Here is a 17,775-nt window from a genome sequence, read left to right on the forward strand (position 1 = left end):
CACGCGACCAGCACACTTGGGCAACTGGGGAGATGAGGCAAGGTGTCTTGTAGGAAGTGGCAGCCGAGTAGTGTTTGGAAGGAAGCTACAGCCTCTCTGAGTGATGAGGCAGAGCATTCTGTGCCCGGGGAGGAGCCGGGGCAAAGGCAGGTGAACCGAGCTGGAATGCCCTGCATGGAGAAGAGCAGTTAATAGAGGGTTCTGGTTAAGGCAGTGCCAAAATGGCAGGGAATTTTCTGTGTTTAAATATGAATATTTTGCTAGCTAGAAATTTAGCTGACCTTACAACTAGGCAGCACCTATGTGATCTGAGCAGCAAAAGGAAGATTTCAGTGTATTCATGGCACCCAAGGGCGATTACTGTTTGAAATTGGCTTTAATAGATTAGTAAAGCTGGAAGAGACTTCAGAAATCATCTAGCCTCACCACCTCTCTCTCTCTCTCTCTGGCAGTCAGTCAATAAGCATTTGAGGAGAGGGGAATGGGGGACAGCTGGTGAAAAGTCATGGAGTCAGGAGATGGAGTGTTGTGTATGTAGAGTATGTAGGAGGGAATAAAGTATAAGAAGACTGGAAAGTAGGAAAGGGCCTGGTTGTGATGTGAATGTCAAACAGAGGGTTTTACATTTGATACTGGAGGAAATAGGAAGCCACTGAAATTGGTTGAGTAGGAGGGGTAACATAGTCTGACCTGTGCTTTGGGAAAATCACTTTGAAAGTTGAGTGGAGAATAGATGGGAATAAGGAGAAATCTGAAATGGGAAGATCAAGAAGAAGGTTATTATAATAGTCTAGGTCAGGGGTGGGGAACTTGCAGCCTCGAGGTCACATGTGGCCTCAAGGCTGCAGGTTCCCCACCCTTGGTCTAGGTCATGAGGTAATAGGGCTTGCACCAGGGTAACAGCAATATGAATGGAGAGAAGAAGACATATGGGACAGATGTTGTGAAGGTAGAAACACCAAGACCTGGCAACAAATTGGTTGTGTAGGGTAGGTGTGAGGGAGTAGCAGACTACACTAAAGTTGAGAGCATGGATGACTGAGAGGATGGTAATGCCCTTGACAGTAATGGAAAGTATGGAAAAAGGAAGGGTTTGGGGGGAAGATAATGAATTCTGCTTTGGACATATTAAGTATGAGATGTCTAAAAGTACTTAAGGTCATATAGATCGTTAATGGCAGGACTGAGACCTGAACCGTGATCTTCATATCAATGCATTGCTCTTTCCATTGGACAATGCTCCCTTTTTTTTAGGATTCCCTTTTAAAAATATACATTAAATGCACTTTTGCTGAGATGCCAGTGACCTTTTAGAACTTCATTCTTCCACACAGAAAGGAATGTGATCTAAGAGTGTGGGATTGCTGGCAGAGGGGAGGGAACAGTGGTAGTAAATAGAGGGAAAGGATGGAGAAATGGGAGGTGAATGATGACTGAAGACAAACCCTGACATAATTTTTATTTGCTTTTGGAGCCTAGGTGATTTAGGAAGGGGAAGATTAGGGGATATTTGTTAGAGATCAAAAGGGGAAAGGGACAGAGAAAAGGAAGATAAGGTAGAACAAAGCAGTGGCTCCACAGAGGTTGGAATCAATTCATTGATAAGGAGAAAAAAAATGTGATGTGGGACTAGATTTGCAATGCTGACCTGCCCCCCCTCCCTCCATATTCAAATGGTTGCCAAGTCTTTTTGATTTTATCTCCACTATAGTTCATGTACCCACCCCCTTTCCTCAACTCACAAAGACAACCACCTACTACAGGTTCTCATTGCTACTTACCTAGACTTTTGTAATTGAATTCTTTTTGATCTCCTTCCTTCTCTCTCATTTCTTTGGTTCATCCTGTATATGGCAGCCAAATTTATCTTCCTAAGACACAGACATAGTCCTGTAACTACTCTCCTCAAAAGCCTTCAGTAGCTCCCTATTCCTCTATGATAAAATATAAACTCTCTGCCTGGTGTTTGAGGCCCTACATAATCTAATACTGCAGTTAGGTGGTGCAGTGGATAGAGAGCTGGGCCTAGAATCAGGAAAATCTGAGTTCAAATCCAGCCTCAGACACTTACTACCTGTGTGACCCTGAGCAAGTCATCTAACTCTGTTTGCTTCAGTTTCCTCATCTATAAAATGAGCTGGAGGAGGAAATGGTGAACCACTCTAGTATCTTTGCCAAGAAAACTCCAAATAGGGTCACAAAGAGTCAGACACCATTGAAACTGCTTAACAACAACAACAACAACATAATTAATACTATTCTACCATTCCAATCTTTTTCACATTATTTCCTTTTGTATACTGTGTGCTCCAGCCAACCTAAGTTACTAGTTGTTCCCCAAACTTAACCTTCTATCTCATACTTCTGTGTACTTGCAGGTGTGCTTGCCCATCTCTGAAATGCCACTCCACCTCATTTCTGCCTTTCAGAATCTTTATCCTCCTCCAGTGCTGAACTCAGTCTTTACCTCCTTTGTGAAATGTTCTCTGACTCCTCCAGCCCTAGTACTCCCTTTCTTTTCTCAAATATTCCTAAAGTATATGATTTAATCAAGACAAGGCAGCTAGCTGGCACACTGTGTGGTGGTGCTGGAGTGAGGAAGACCTGAGTTCAAATCCAGACTTAGACACTTACTAGCTGTGTAATCCAGGACAAGTCACTTAATCGCTATTTGCCTCAGTTTCCTAATATGTAAAATTAGGATAATCATAGCACCTACTTCCAGAGTGGTTGTGAGGATTAAATGAGATAATTATAGTAAGTGCCATATAAATATTGTTGCTATTATTATTACTATATAATCCACATAAACAAAAACTCTATAATTTTTAAGACGTGATGTGTAAGATGAGGTTGTTAAGTTGAAAAACCCCTTGCTTCTCTTCTAGGACACTTCTTGGATCACAGGATGTGATTACCTCCCTCAACTAAAACGAATTGTTGCTGTCACAGAAAGAACCATTATCATCTGGGATTATAAAGCACAAGGCAGTAGCCAGGTATGGTCCCAAGAAAGGTTCAAGGGTATAAGCCCATTTTGGTTAGTAATCTTGGTAGCTGTGCACGAACTCTCCACCCATCTATATTTAAGCCATTTTGGAAGAAGAAAGAGAGATGGAGACATCAATCCTTTCTGTCCCTTTCTCTAATGCCTGAATGTTCTTTCTGACTGTGTGTATTTTTTACATTTTATTTTTAAAATTATTTTAAAATTATACAGCATTTTCTTGGATAAGAATGCCATTAAAATCAGTTGCAAAACTTTAGTATCAAATACAGTGGGTAGGGAAGAAACACTTCAACTCCCTCTAGCATTGTAGGGTCATCATTTATTCTGTCATTATTGCCTGTCTACTATGTGCCTAATGGGGTGCTGATGGGTGGGGTACTGGAGGAGCACAAGAAATGGTCCCTTTCTTCAGAGAGCTGAGAGCTTATAATCTAAGTGTCCCTGTCAGAACTAACAATATGAAGAAGAAACCTAAATATGTGTAAAAGAAAAGAACAAGGCAGTGGGTAGTACTGTGTTAATTGTGTAGCACAGATTATCTTGATAATTACAGCAGTGGGCTTGAGTCATGAAGGAAGACTGTGGGAGAGGTAGGGCTTGAACTGATATTCTTGCAGGATGGATAGGATTTAAGTACCATTTAACTCTTAACATTTTTGACCTTGTCACCTTGGACAACTCCACTTAATCTCTTTCATCTGTTTCCTCACCTGTAAAATAAGAGGTTTGGAATTGATGGTCTCTGACATCTCTTCAAACTCTAGATTGAAGATCCAATGAACCATTGGTTGGCCTTCCAGCAGACCTCTCCTATGTGTAGAAAAAATGTGGGAAAACTGCTTCTTCTATCGAGGTCAAGATTCCACAACAGAACTGGGAACCGGTGTTGACATTAACATTTTAAAGGATAAGCTTGCTTCTCCCTGAACATTGTGGACAGGCATATCCTTGTGTCTGCCCAAATAATGGTCGCCTAACAAACCAAGTTTTCCTGGCTTTAACATTCAAATACTTTTCTTGTGAAATTACACAATGAACAAATCATTGATTTTTATTTTCTAGTTTACCCTCCGGCTTGTGTCAATGATGGCGGTGATGCCTGTCTTCCTTTCACATTTCCCCTAGACGTTCCTTTACCTAGTCCAAGAGAATGCTAATTATGACAATGTTTCAGTATACCTAACAATGGTCCTAGTAGCATTCTTGATGATTACAAAAAAAACTGGAACCCATGTGCCCGGTGAATGGAGAAGGGCTCAAAAAAATTACACTAATATCAATGTGATGGAAATTTGCTATAAGGAATAACCAACATGAAGAATTCAGCAAAACAATGGGAAGATTTATACAAAATGATTCAGAGGGAAGTAACAATTACACATAATGACCATAAATATACAAGTAAAAGCCAACAAAGAGAGGCAGTAAAATTCAGATGAAATACAATGAATTGATAAGCATTTATTAGTGGCACAATGGATAGAGCTTTGGGCCTGGAGTCAGGAAGACTTGAGTCCAAACCCACCTCAGATACTTACTTGCTGTGTGACCCTAGGCAAGTCAGTTAATTCTTCTTTGCCTCAGTTTCCTCATCTGTAAAATGAGGATAATAATAGCACCTACTGCCCAAGGTAGTTGTGAGGATCAAATGAGATAATAATTGTAAAGTACAGTGCTAGTGCTGTATAAATGTTAGCTACTGTTATTGTTATTGTTATTATATTATTTTGATATACCAGGCATCGTATTAGGTGCTGGGGCTCTAAAGAAAAAATTTCAGTTATTGCTTTCATGGAGTTTACGTTGTTAGTACTATATGGCTAAAGTTAAAAGACACACACCCATCCCTTTCTGTTTATAGTGATTAATAGGTCCTCATTTACATCCAGAGTGAGGATACACCTTTTAAAGGGAGCTGTTTAAATGTACCTGTTTTTATCAAATCAAAGTTCATCGATCATTTCTTAAAGTAATGTTTCAGACAAATGAGCCTGAGACAGGAGTCTGAGCAATAGAATTTTAAAAGCATTCAGACACTAATGAAGAAAAATGAAGGACAGCACGGAGAGCCTGCTGGGATCAAAATCCTCACTTCCATGTGCTGTGTGCACTAACCTCACAGAGCACTATCTAAGCATGAGGTTGGAAAGTTGAAAGTTTGAGGGAAAGCAGAAAAGACAGTCATCATTTAGTCCAAGAGAAGACTGAATTCTGGTCAAAATAATTAATTTGTTCGATGCCCCAAGGAGCTGTGATTTCATCACTTTGGATACTACTTTTCTTGATTTTGACTGAAACCCCTCAGTAATGCTCTTTGAGACCAGCTGTGCCTGAAGATGGTGACCCTATAGCTAAACTGGTGAGGAGCTTCTTGGAGCTCTGTGAGGCTGGTTTGTGCACAACCATGAAGCCTCTAGTATTGGGCCTGCAAAGGAAACCTTTCCAGAACATTAGGACCTTCCTTAGCTTTCACTCTGTAAGCATAGTGTATCATGGGTTGACTCTGGCCCCACTCACTGAGGGTCAAGTTCATTACATTTTACCACTCGTCCTCCCCCAGTGTTCTCTGGGGCCCTAATGAGTTTGAAAAGTCTCTCATCTCTACTATTGGCTCTCTATGCCCCTATTTATTATGTTCCCTGTTTCAGGGATTCAATGAATAGCACCCCACTTCCATTTAAACATTTAAGATCAGCCTAGCTTTTGCAGAGGGATATTTACATCAAACATATAACAAGAACAGACAAATATTTCCACCAATGCCTGGGAGCACAATCCAACTCCTCCCCTCAGTCTTTGGGGTATATTAGGCTCACAGGTTAACTCAGTTCTTACATAGCTTTAGTCTCACCAAATTCAAATTCAAAGCCTCAGAATCCCAGGACCCTTCCTCCCTAGGTTTTTCCTGCTAGAATGACTTCAACATCCAGACTGGATTCCTGAACTCTTTGATTAGAACTTGTGTACTGAGACTTCACTGTCTATACCTAGAATGGAAAAGGAGAAAGAAAAAAGGCCAAATCCTCCCAAGCCTGTTTCTTGGGGCCACATGACCTAAAAGGAATGGAAAGGGAGCTCCTCAGATCCTCCCCCATCCCTTACCACATGTTGTCAGTGAAGGAATCCTTCGCCCTTAGATGGGATTACAGGAAAAGCACCAACTTTGCTCAGTCAGGCAATGTTAAGGACAGAGGCCTCCCTGGCAGCCAGGGAGGAGAAAGAGTACTCCCAATCATGTGGTAGACCTACTTCAGAATGTTCACATATGCACCAGTTCTCTAGTCTCCTGAAAGCAGGTCCTCCAATGTCTTCTTCCACTGATGGCTGATGCCATCTTGAGTGATTTGGGCATGTACTAAACCGCCATTACATTAGCCTTCAATAACTCACAGTCCTAACCTCACATCCTAATTAGGCATTGGAGAAGGAAGGGATTTGGTGAAGAATAGTCAAAATAATTAAGTAAAAATAATAGTTTACATCTCTATAGCACTTTATAAAACATTGTAGTTCTAATAATGGTATCAATATGGAGTTTGGCTAAAAAAGGAAAACTAGCTATTCTTTTTTGACTTCTACCTTCAGGTGGATGTACTCACTCTTTCCTAACTCTTCCTGTTAGGTCTCCCCAACCATAACTCTTTTCCCTTACACTTGCCATGGTAGAGGTGGGGGAAGGACTGGGTTCTTTAACCTGCATCTCAGCAGAGAAGGAGTTTCCTGAGGCTGCTGCCTCTGAGGGAGAGGAATTTTGTCCTCTACTTACTCAACCTTCCTTTCACCAGAACATCACAGATGTATTCTGTGACAAGACTTTCTTTTTGGTACAGATTCATTTAATCTATTTTCTCTGCCTTTTAAAAGTTACGACATATAGCAATAAATTCTCTTTGGTTTGTCTAGAGTCCCCAGTTGGTAACAAATCTCAGAAATTAGAAAGAGAATTTCCTTCTGTGTGTGTGTGTGTGTGTGTGTGTGTGTGTGTGTTTATTGCCAATCTCAGCCTCCCTCTCAGCTGCATCTGAGCAAATGAAAATACATATAGAGCAGTGACACTTCTAGTTAACCACACCTTTAGGGACTAGGTGGACAACTATACAAATGAGATTTTAAAGAAACAAAACATGCTTTCTCTAAGAGTAATGTAAAAACTGATTCTCAGCAAATGATGACAGCTACAGTTTTTCTATCATGGCTCTGGATAGTCTGGCATCATTGAGCTATAGTCCTTCCCTAGCATGTCAATCCCAGTCAGGGAGCAGCAGGAAAAACACAGTAGAACATTGCCATATTTTCTCTCTCTCTCTCTCTCATCTCTCCCCTGCCATATTCTCTCTCCTTCCCTCCCTCCCTCTCTCTCTCTCTCTCTCTCTCTCTCTCTCTCTCTCTCTCTTGCTCCCTCTCCTCTTTCTCTTCTCTCTCTCAGCTGCAGGCTTAATTCCGTGGGTAAAGGGGATCACATATATATTACTTCATTTGATCATCATGATAACCTTACAGGGTAAATGTATTATTATCCACATTTACAGGTAGTTTTCACCTCAAAAAGGTGAAATGACCTGCTCAAAGTAACCTAGTGAACACATAGAACCAAAAATCAAACCTCAGTAACCTGATTCCATATCTAGTGTTCTTTTCTTCTGTATTGCTGTTATTCTATAATAAATTATTTAGTATATTTGATCTATTATTTTTTATCACCATACCCTGAGGAAGCTTTCTAAATTTTCATAACATGATGAAACCATGATATAGTGTGACAACGTTTTGTCCCACATGTGATATTTGGGGCACGATGGTATTGACAACTATACAGATCAGCCCATGTACTGCCTCCCTTAAGCCTAGAGAAAAGTAGTATTTCACTTCATTTATTATTCAGCAAGGGATTATGATGCCTGATTTTCTCTCCACTCAGGCCCCCAACCAAATGATTGCTTCAGAATTTTTCTATCGTATGTGTAGGATAACTTCCCAAAAGACTGCAGTACAGTGTCTTAACAGAGTCCATTGTTGTTCGCTTGTTTCAGTCATGTCTGACTCTTTGTGATCCCATTTGGGGTTTTCTTGGCAAAGATACTGGCGTGGTTTGCCATTTCCTTCTCCAGTTCATTTTACAAATGAGGAAACCGAGGCCAATAGGATTAAGTGACTTGTCCAGGGTCACACAGCTAGTAAGTGTCTGAGGCTGGATTTGAACTCAGGAAGAAAAGACTTCCAGCACTCTATCTACTGTGCCACCTACCTGCCCCTAATAGAGTGTACTCAGGCTACAAATATCTAAGCTGATCTCCCAATCATACTGACACAGGGTTTTGAGTGGTGGCATTGAATAAACATGAACTACTAATATTTGCAATTTAGCTAGGGGATGATATGAAATATTGCTCAAAATATCAAATATATTTGCACTATGTAACAATTTCTTCTCTCAATCAACAACCCCTCCCCCCATCTCACATATATACACATACACACACACACTCTCTCTCTCTCTCCCTCACACACACACACACACACACACACACACGGCATATATATTCAACATATTGTGGCCACATTTTAATGAATATAGTAAAAATGAAACAAAAGAGATTAAGTGCTTCCAACCATTTCTCCAAAACCTCCTGTTTATTCTCCCAGATTTTCAGATTATTAAGTAGGACAGTTTTGAACCACTGGGACCTGCAAGCCACTGAAAGGATTATAGAAAAGGATTGCTTGTCTGGGAAAAGAAACAATCAACAGTACTCATTAAGCAACTTATGTGTTTGCTGTTCAGTCATTTTTCAGTCACAACTCTTTGTGACCCCATTTGGGACTTTCTTGGCAGAGATACTGCAGTGGTTTGCCATTTCCTTCTTTAGCTCATTTTACAGATGAGGAAACTGAGGCAAACAGGGTTAAGTGACTTGCCCAGGATCACACAGCTAGTAAGTGTCTATGTTACCAGGTTTTTGGAATATCAAATGAGAAAACATAAAGTGTCATACAAATGCTAGCTATTGTTGTTGTTATACATGCCAGGTACTTGTGGCAAAAAACACTGGGGACCCAAGTACAAATAATTAAACTATCCCTACTGGCAAGGGGCTTACATTCTAATGGGGTTGGGAGGGTGGAAAAAATATAAATACAAATTGTTGTTGTTCATTTGTTTCCGTCATGTTCAACACTTCTTGATCCCATTTGGGGTTTTCTTCGCAAAGACACAGGAGTGGTTTGCCATTTCCTTCTCTAGCTCATTTTCCAGATGAGGAAACTGAGGCAAACAGGATTAAATGACTTGCCTGGGGTCACACAGCTAGTAAGTATCTGAGGCTGGATTTGAACTCAGGGCAATGAACCTTCCTGACTCCAGACCTGGTGCTCAATACTGTGTCACCTAGCTGGCAATAAATACAAATATGTACAGCATAAATATAAAATGAATGAATGTAAACAAATAGAAAAGTTGGGCCTGAGTTGCATCTTAAAGGAAGGTATGGGCTTGCTAAGGTGAAGGTAAGGAGGGGGTGGATTCTAGGCATATGGAACAACTAATAAAAGGCACAGAGATGAGAGATGGAATGTCAAGTGTGGGGAACATTGAGAAGCCCAGTTCAGCTGCATCATTAGAGTACAGGAGAGAGAATAATGACAAGTGAGGTTGGAAAGACAGGTTGGGACCAGGTTGTGTTTGACTTTAAAAGATAAACAGAGAAATTTACATGTTATCCTAGAGACAAGAGAAAATCACTGGAGATGGATGAGTACAGGAGTCAAATGGTCAGATCTATGTTAATAAAAATGTCTCTGGCAGGACCATGCAAAATAGATTAGAGTGATGGTAGATGGTGCATGGGAACCAATTAAGAGCCTGTTGGGGAAAGCTAGGTCAGAGCCCTAACAAAGACGGTAGCTGTGCGAATGAAGAGGAGATAGATGTGAGAGACATTGTAGAGTAGAAACAGCAAGACTTGGCAACTGATCAAATGTGTCAGAGTGAGGGAGGCTGATAAGGCTAGGACAATATTGAAATTATGAACCTAGGAGACAGAAAGGATGGTGGTGCCTTGGACAGAAATAGGGAAGTTAGAAAGAAGAAAGGGTTTAGTGAAAAAAATAATCCCCTCATTCCTTGTTTACTGATCATATTCTCAACAACTACTGGTTTTGACCATTCCAATCATAGCTCCTCTCCGGGATCTGAGTCACCTCTTCCATAATGCTCTCCTATTTTCTCCTTCTGCAGGAACCAGTTTCAGGGATGTACTGGTTGTGATCTCAACTCTTCCTACTCTGATTGTAGTCATTGACAGATAAGAATATCAGGCTTGTAGCTTGTAGCTTGTAGCTGTACCACCGCAATTCTAACCCAGACCTTACTTTGAAAAGACCAAGGTCTCCCACTTCATCCAGGGCCATCTCCAGTTGTCCTGATCTATATATCTGGCTACTGGACCCAGATGGCTCTGGAGGAGAAAGTAAAGCTGGTGACTTTGCATAGCTCTCCCTCATTTAAATCCAAGTTACTTGCACGTCACAGCATCATCTCCATGATGTCATGGTCCTCTTCAAAAACAAAGGACAAACAACAACTCCCAAGACAGCTGCTGAGCTCCCATATGGTGAACAGCAAGCCTGGCTCCAGTAGTATTTATGTATAACTCCAATTCCTCACATGGTGAGCAGGAAGTCTATATCTCAATATCAATGGAAGGTAAAACTGAGGCAACTAGTTTTGGGCACCAGTGACCAGATCCTATTCCTCTTATTACAGAGCTGCTTGCCTGTTGCAATCACATATTCCCTGAGTCTCACAAATTCATTTTCTTCTGAAGGAACTTCTGGGGTCCCTGGATCCCCCATAGAGATGAAATTGATATGACAGCACCTACTATAATAGAAAATGATTACTATTATATCTTAAACTTCACTGAATTTAAAACAAAAAGAAATGGACCAAATGGAAATAGAAGAGATTTAGCTCAAACATAAGGAAATGCTTTTTCATAGTGTTCTTGTACATATAAGCTACTCATAAAGACTGTGAAATCTTCTTTTGTTCAAAGTCTAAAATAATTTTTTTTCATTTGCCTTAGTCTGAATTCTTTCTGCAAACATGCATATTACAATAAGACTAATCTTAGAATATAATTCCTGTAATGTTTCTCTCCTGATTAAAGTTCTATAAGGGCTCACTATTACATACCGAATTTTTCATCTATAGTCCTCTGCATAATATGCAAAGCTCTTCGGAATCTGGGCCATGCTATTTAGCTAATGAGAGCATTTAGGTGGTGCAGCAGATAGAGCACTGGACTTGGAATCAAGAAGACTCATCTTCATGAGTTCAAATCCAGCCTCAGACACATATTAGCTGTGTGACCCTGGGCAAGTCATTTAACCCTGTTTGCCTCAGTTTCATCATCTGTAAAATGGGCTGGAGAAGAAAATGGAAAATCACTCTAGTGTCTTTTCCAAGAAAACCCCAAATGGGGTCATGAAGAGTCAGACATGATTGAAAATGATGAACAACATCTGATCAACTCTGTCTCTATCCACTCCCCAGGATGACCCTCTGTTCCATACCATGGACTTTTCCTCACATCTTACCATCATTCTTGCCTTTGTTTCTTTATTCATACTTTTCAACCCTGTTACAGTATGCTCTCTATTCTTCACAGGAGAAAGTCAAAGCCTACCCATCCTTCAAGATCTGCTATACACTCCGTGTCATCCATTCCCCAATGAGTCTACTCTACATTGATCTTACTCTTTTCTGAATTCCTACAGCATGGATCATCTGTATCACAATTTAACATTTAATTGTATACTATTTTGTATGTATAGGCATGATAGATATTATCATCCTCACTTGATTGGTGAGGGAAAAAAATGCTCCGAGGTTAATCAATTTCCCCAAAGATCTCAGAGCTAATCACAGCTCTCAAACCACTTTATATGTGACTATTTTTCTCTTCCCAGAAAGATTGTAACATTTTTTGAAGTCAAGGATAATATCTCACATTTCCAAATCTTTAATAGCACTTAATAGATATGTACTAAATATTGATTGATTGATGTGACTGATCTCTCAACATCCCTTTGCCCTAGGAGTCTATTCATCAGAGTACTTTAGAAAATTAAGCTTTCGGCCACTAATAGGACAAATCTGAGGTGAAGGGGAACAACCATTCAGTAAGAATGAAATCTCTTCTCTATCCTCTAGGATAACTGTTTTGTCATAAAGCCAATGGATCACTGCCTTCTGTGTGTTTGTGTGGTGCCTATGACAGACCACCTGTGCAGAGATGACATCCTAATGGGAGATGATGGTGGCTTTGTGAACAGGTTCACTTTAAACAGTGATGATTTTGGACTCAAGCAGTCAAAAAACAAAAAGAAAATGCAGTCCCAGATCTTGGACTCCAAGAACTTCAAGAAGTAAGTGGCTGAATTAAGGGTTAATTACTTTAATAGTTGTCATCAACATACATATGATGACATTTGGTCTGAGTTTCTCAATGTGATTTCCCAAATGTGCTTCATTGATTTTGGCCAGCATTATTCTCATTTTTAGATTTGACTTGATTTTTTTTTGTCAGCTTGCCACCAAGACTTGAGCAAGAAGCAAAATCTGAGCAAGAAGTAAAATCTGAGCAAGAAGTAAAAAAAAGAATCCTAGTTCTTGGAATAAAAGCATTTAAAATTGGTTTGGATTAAATACTATGGTGGGAAAGACTTTTGTTCTAGCCAGGAATTGACTCATTGGGTTTAGATTGTTTCGTCATCTCTGGTCCTAAAAGAATGTTTTCTTTTGATGGGGGGGATGCCCATAAGGTGTCATTTATTGACTAAAATAGATTTTGTGTGATATGTTCTCTAGCCTCCCTGTGCTTAAGTGGGAGGCTTTCCCCTGCCTCTATGGGCAAGATGTTGCTTCTTTTGCTTTATCATAAACACACAATTAGAGTATATAACCCCCAAAGCCTGCCTGATTCTGCTTGTTACTTGAAAACTGAGTGCAGGAGCACTCACACACAGACACACACACACACACACACACACACACATGTCAGAAAGCCGCAGTGCACACACAATGTGAAGAATCAATTACAAGCCAAGTATGGGGAGAGGGGATTGGAACTGGGATTTCATTAGTACAGAGAATTCCCAGATACAGTAACTCTTACTATATAAGTCTTCATCTTCTTTGCAATTTAGGGTCTAAGAGAGTTGTCTAGGGCACTGAGAGTTTAAGTGTTTCACCCCGGGGCACACAGTATGTGTCAGAGATAAGATTTGAATTCTGGTATTCCTAGCTCCAGGTCAGTTCCCAAATCAGTTCTCTATCCAGTATGCCGTGCTGTTTCAGAAAGGGAACTTGGATGAAATGTAATATAAATGACCATTACTGTTACACGTCATGTCAAGCCTAGTCCTATTACTGATTTCTTAGGAGTGAAAATTCTGACAATATTTGGCTCCATTTCTCACCTACTATGTGAGATGACAGTCACAACTGAACAATATTACTTATCTCACCAAAGTGTTCGTTCAGCAGGCTAAACCGATGGGGAATCAACCTCTCCTCCCCCTCTCTCACCACTATGTGACCTATTGTTCTATAAAATGGCAGGCATGTCACTGTTCAGCTTTCTAACTAGGGCTCAGCCTGCAGCAGATCTTCCTCCATCAGGACTGTGGAATAAGGTGTTAATCTTTCCTTCACTAAGATGTATGCCACCTGTCAGAAAAAGCCAAAGGCCCTTTTTCACATTCATAGTTTTTGTTTCTACTTGATAGGTGCCTCAGAGATACTTGAAGTATTGACTACATGCTCATAAAATAATAAGACGCTAATGTACACTGACATTTGCTCATTCTTGTATATAGCTATCACAAGCCTCTACACAGAGGAAATCAATGCTAAGCACGAGCAATTTTTATGCCGCTGACTGAGGAAAGGTACCCCTATAGCAAGCAGATCACCAAACTCAGCAAGGTGGGGCCCAGGTAGGCTTGTGGGAAGAAAAGAATTCAGAGGTAAAGAGTGCAATTCTAACAGCCATTGGAAAATTCTCCCTTATATGGAAATCTTATTCAACAAATGTATCATTATGTGGTTACAATGTTCAAGGTACAAGAGATACAACAGTGAATTCAGGTCTAAGAAATATTAAATCCTAGTACTGTGCACAGCATTGTACTAAGGAAGGAGGTAATCCAGGGCCCAGAATTACAAAAAGAATGACAATCAGGATAGAAAATACCATCCATTAAGTTGTATGTAATATCAGTGATAATATTGTCTCATGCTCTAAACAAAAGATTTTTTTTATACAAAAGATTTTGAGACAATCTCTGACTTGTATCTGAGCTTTCTAGTCAATATGTATTTGTGATCTACTTGACAGTCTACTGAACTGAAAATATAGGATACATTATTTTCCCAGTTTTATGAGTAAATTTGCACTGTAGCATACTTGGATTTATAGGTTTCTTAGAGCTAGAAGGGCCCTAAGAGGCCATCTAATTTTACAGGTGGGATCTCATCTAGAGAGCTATAGTGATTTTCCCATGATAATGCTGCAAATTAGTTATAGGATGATAGGATTAGATTGGTAGCAATCTAAGTGATCTCAGCAAATAAGTGATCACTCATTTTAAATAGGGGTGAGGTGACAATTGATTCATTCAGTCAACTCCCACGCTTAGGGATTGAATTCATCAAGTGCTTACTATTCTGAGGGTAGCTACATGACACAGTGGATAGAGTACTGAGTCTGGTGTCAAGAAGACTTTTCTTCCTGAGTTCAAATCCAGCCTCAGACACGTATTAGCTGTGTGATTCTGACCCTGTTTGCCTTAGTTTCCTCATCTGTAAAATGAGCTGGAGAAGGAAATGGCAAACCACTCCAATATCTTTGTCAAGAAAACCCCAAATGGGGTTACAAAGAGTCAGACATGACAAAATTGACTGAGCAACTGCCTACTAATCTGTATAAGACTAGGAACCCTGTCTGTGTGTATCCAGAACTGTGAATCCACCAGCATTTGGGAAATTCTAAACTAGAGACTCCCTCCAACAATGCAGATCAGTCATTTGCAAGTAACTTGGTTGTTCATGTTCACTCAATTAATTTAAGAGTCAGAAATAGGACTTTGACCCAGCTCTTTCTGAGTTCACTGCTGGTTGTCTATCCATTATACCATGTTTCCTCTCAGGAATGAGAGATACAGAGATAAATAATGCACAGTTCTACCTCTGAGAGACTTTGCCTTCTATTAGGGTGTGTGGGTGTGGGTGTGGGGTTATATGTAACATAGATAAGTATAATAAGAATCAGAGGACTGTGGAGTTTGAAGAAACCTTAAATCTCATCTAAGTCATCTTCCTCATTTTACAAATGGGGAAATTATAAAGTCCCAGAGATTGAAGCAGCTAGTAGAACTGAGACTGGAGCCCACATCTTCGAACCTTGCTATTTCCTCTTCCCTATACTGCCTCATTTTCATGTAAAAAAAAAGTCTGAAATCAGAGCCACATTATATGAGATAAGAAGCTATATATACATATACATGCATATACATAGTGTGTATCTATACACACATACATATACACATATGTATATGTTTATATACATAGATACACATACACATATGTATGTGTATATATACCCACACTCATATACATATATACACATAAATGTACACATACACATATACATATATACACACATATATGTATATAACTTTCATTTAAATAGTACTTTCCTGCCAGTAACTGACAAAGATAGGATACAAACACCAGGACTCTGAATCCAAATACAATAACTTAGAGTAGGAGTGGGGAACCCTCAGCCTTGAGTCCACATGGCTGCAGGCTCCCCACCCCTGACTTAGAGTATAGCTTGACACTTCGGAAAATTTGTAACTGAGAGAAGATTCTAGTGCTGGACTGGAGTTTATCTGATATTTTCTCTCAGTTCTGATGCTGTAGTTAATGTTCTGACCTCAGTCTCTCTAGAGTTTCCCACCACATCTCCATTGAAATTCCAGGCCATCTTTAACAAGAGCTGTAGATGAACCCCAATTATCCAGCACTAACATTATGATGCAGATTTTTTTCCTCAGTCATCACCAACAACTAAAGGGCCAAGCCCAGAACTCAGTAATCTTGCTAGCAGTCCTCCCTGGCCTTTCTTCCTCTCAATTCTTCTGGCACCTGTTACCCCCATGGCCAAAAGATTCCTGTGCACAATCTATCTGGCATTAACTCCTACCTCTCTGTAGTGAGGCCCAAGGTACAGGTTTCCATTCTGTCTCACTGGAGGAACTCTTTTACACATGCCCATGGCCCTATTTACTTATTCTTAAATTCAAATCATGGATAAAGTAAGTGACTTAACAGGAAAGCCAGTTTTAGGCAATTTTCAAGCAGCTGATGCACAGTGGATAGAGTACTAGGCCTCGAGTCTGAAACATTTGAGTTCAAATTTTGCCTCAGAGACTTGCTAGCTGAGAGACCCTGGATAAGTTGTTTAACCTCTGCCTCAGTTTCCTCAATTGTAAAATGGGGATAATGGCACCTACTTCATAGGGTTTTTGTGAGGATCAAATGAGATGATATTTCTAAAGCATTTAGCATAATGTCTGGCACATAGTCAGTGCTATATAAATGCTTATTCCAGGGGCAGCTAGGTGGCACAGTGGTTAGACCACTGGCCCTGGAGTCAGGAGGACCTGAGTTCAAATCCAGTCTCAGACCAGACACTTGATACTTCCTAGCTGTGTGACCCTGGGCAAGTCACTTAACCCCAAATGCCTCGCAAAAAGCAAATAAATAAATAAATGCTTATCCCCTTCCCTTTTAGAAACTGACAGTTTTAGAAAATATGCTTCAGATTAGATGAAATGAATTCCTGTGAATCTATAGGGTTCCCATGAATCTTCCAAATTACCATGTATGTAGTTATCTGTTTAAATGTTGTAACAGAGTGTAAGCGCCCTGAGGGCAGGGGCTATTTTGTTTTTGTTTTGTCTTTTTATCTCTAGCACCCAGTATAGTACCTTGCATATAGCAGGTACTTAATACACACTTGCCGGATTAGATTGAAATTTATTACATTTTTGTTTTGTGATTTGGTTCTGAGCTAAAATACAAGCTGAGGCATCGAATAGTAATTCAATGTGATTATATTGTCTGTCAACAAAAATTCATTTTTTTATCCCCAGTATTAAAAGGAAACTACATAATGACTGGGTCATGAAGATTAAGTATATCCAGCCCCTGAACTGCTTTGGGTCTTGCTCTTTAGACAGCATCCATTCATTTGTTCTGGAATCCTTGAAAAGGCTTGAAGACAACATGTAAGTAAAATTAAACACATATGTGTGCTTTGGTGAGTCAGACCGCTCCTCTCAGTGATAAACTGTGGTAGATTTGAAGCTTTCCAATTAGTTTTCATAGAGATCAAGGTCCTTCTGTTTTATTTTAAAAATAAGGTTAATTTAAAAGGAAAAAAAAAGAAAAAGAAAATTGAAGTTAAGCATACAAAGCCGACCAGGACTTGGCCCCTTGTTTGCACTTCTGTTTATTTATGCTGAAGTGCCAAGGTCTGTTCCAGTGTGGCCTGCCTTATATACATTTATATACAGCCACACACACACACACACAATATCTTGTATGTATATATATATATATATATGTGATTGCTATGTATATATATAATGTTACAATATACATTTATATATAGCCATACACACACACACAATAT

The 17,775-nt window shown here is 39.8% G+C and overlaps 1 protein-coding gene across 2 annotated transcripts in view; it reads left to right on the top strand.

The window, feature by feature from the left end:
- LOC114050150 (WD repeat-containing protein 64-like) overlaps nt 1-17,775 on the top strand; it is a 172,956-nt gene that overhangs the window by 37,932 nt on the left and 117,249 nt on the right. For both annotated transcript variants that reach the window (XM_027871755.1, XM_027871756.1), the window contains exons 6-8: nt 2,889-2,999; nt 12,225-12,439; nt 17,234-17,368. In XM_027871755.1, the coding sequence (XP_027727556.1) occupies nt 2,889-2,999; nt 12,225-12,439; nt 17,234-17,368 (461 nt within the window). The remainder of the gene's footprint in view (nt 1-2,888; nt 3,000-12,224; nt 12,440-17,233; nt 17,369-17,775) is intronic.

This window comes from Vombatus ursinus, unplaced genomic scaffold (assembly GCF_900497805.2).
Source record: "Vombatus ursinus unplaced genomic scaffold, bare-nosed wombat genome assembly UNPS02014798.1, whole genome shotgun sequence".
In the NCBI taxonomy this organism is placed as follows: Eukaryota; Metazoa; Chordata; class Mammalia; order Diprotodontia; family Vombatidae; genus Vombatus; species Vombatus ursinus.